Source organism: Morone saxatilis, unplaced genomic scaffold, assembly GCF_004916995.1.
Source record: "Morone saxatilis isolate NCDOM2014 unplaced genomic scaffold, NCSU_SB_2.0 Contig6, whole genome shotgun sequence".
In the NCBI taxonomy this organism is placed as follows: domain Eukaryota; kingdom Metazoa; phylum Chordata; class Actinopteri; family Moronidae; genus Morone; species Morone saxatilis.
The window spans coordinates 12,484,363-12,486,050 of NW_023340206.1; the positions used below are offsets into that span (position 1 = coordinate 12,484,363).

Sequence of the window (1,688 nt, forward strand, 5' to 3'; positions counted from 1 at the left end):
CTTCAGCTCTTCTGCCTTCAGGGTTTTTTTTTAAAGACTAATTCTAGCTCCTTCTGCTGACGGTGATCCAGGTTTCGTCCTTAGGTGTGGATACCAGCTCAGATCGGACCTCCTTGACCTGTCCCTTCAACTGGTGAAGTTTCAGCTGCCGCACCAATGTGCTGAGCAGGACAGTAGCTACAGTGTAGGCGAACCTGTTGGAGAAAACAAATATAATCAATCATGAAAATTTCATTGACATATGCAGGATTATTGCAACTCCCCAAAATAGAACATGCAAAGGCAAATTAGCTTCTTTTTATATCCCCAAGAACACTTGAAATGTCTATCTTTCTTTCTACAAACTGTTTGGAGATAAAGGCCGCACTGTGTGTCTACAGGTCTAATATATTTCCCAGTATCATTAGCTGTTGATTGGATTACATTCACTTCAGAGTTTTTGTGTTTTAATGTTAGTCTTTACCTGAGCTCTGGGCATGTTTGATTCCCTGAGAATCCAAGCAGACAGAAGCTCTTCCTGACTGATTCCTCCTCAAATCGATCCGGGTCAAACCTGAGGGACGTCACAGTAATCATCATGTCAGAAAGTGGACAAATCTAAACCTGAAATTACAACTCCACCCTGTGTTGTTGTCACACTATTGTAACTATTAACTCAATGCGTTCCTGGAGTTATTTTGTGTTGAAAAAAGTTTCATTTTAGCCACTCTACCCTCAACATGCTCTCAACAGAGATGAGAATGAAACAAGGTGGCTCCCTCTTTAGCTCCTTTCATCGTCAGCTCTGGGAAAAAAACATGCGTTCCGATTCATTATTTTATTTATTCTTAAACCTTTGGTGCCACTTTTGCTAACCCCAACCCGAACTGTGCTTGTAGATATGAGGTACATATAAGTCACCATACTATATACCTCTAAAGACTGCATCAAGAAGAACTTGTTTTGAACTCTTAATCGATACCTTTCTGAATTAAAACACATTTTTCCCGGAGCAGATGATGGAAGTAGCTAACGAGTGAGCCATCTTGTTACCTTCTTTTCCCTCTTGAGAGTTTCACAGAAACACTAGCTAATATTTATTTATTTACATCAGTCTTTATTTAGCAGATATTTTGCTAAAATTAGTTAAGGATGTGACTCAATATATGTCACATGTTTTAGACATCTTCAAATTTGGTTGTCTTTTCTATATAGACAAGTCTAGCACATAGCATATAGCATAGCATACAGGAAAGGAGAAAGTTGACAGAGGTTTGCTCAACTCTTTATGCCAACATTTGCTTATGTGTAAAACACAATGTACAGTAGATGCACATGGAAATGCTATTAGTGTTGGGTCCTGATGATGGCGGTAAAGAAGGAGTCAGAGATCACCCAAGTTTTGAGGTTACATAATCTAAGTAGCATGAATGTCTGTAAAAAAAAATGTCCATCCATAGTTCAGTCAGGACCAAAGTAATGGACAAACTGATTTCAGGATTTGAACCGGCAACCTTGTAGTCTAGATACCGCCTTGAAATGAATTGATGAACATGTAACATGTAAATGTAAAGCGGACCTGTATGGGGTGCTCCAGGTGTCAGAATCTTGCAGGACCACTCCCAAAGCGTAGATGACCAAAGTCTGAAATATAGCAAGAACACAATTTAAACAATGCTTTTGGAATATATCTATATCTCTATATATAT

General features: G+C 38.8%; 1 protein-coding gene across 2 annotated transcripts in view; it reads right to left on the reverse strand.

Annotated features, from left to right (window-relative positions):
• Positions 1–1,688, reverse strand: part of LOC118339997 (cytochrome P450 20A1) — a gene marked incomplete in the record, with an annotated part of 15,009 nt that overhangs the window by 539 nt on the left and 12,782 nt on the right. For both annotated transcript variants that reach the window (XM_035677838.1, XM_035677837.1), the window contains 3 exon segments: positions 1–194; positions 464–553; positions 1,559–1,623. In XM_035677838.1, the coding sequence (XP_035533731.1) occupies positions 44–194; positions 464–553; positions 1,559–1,623 (306 nt within the window).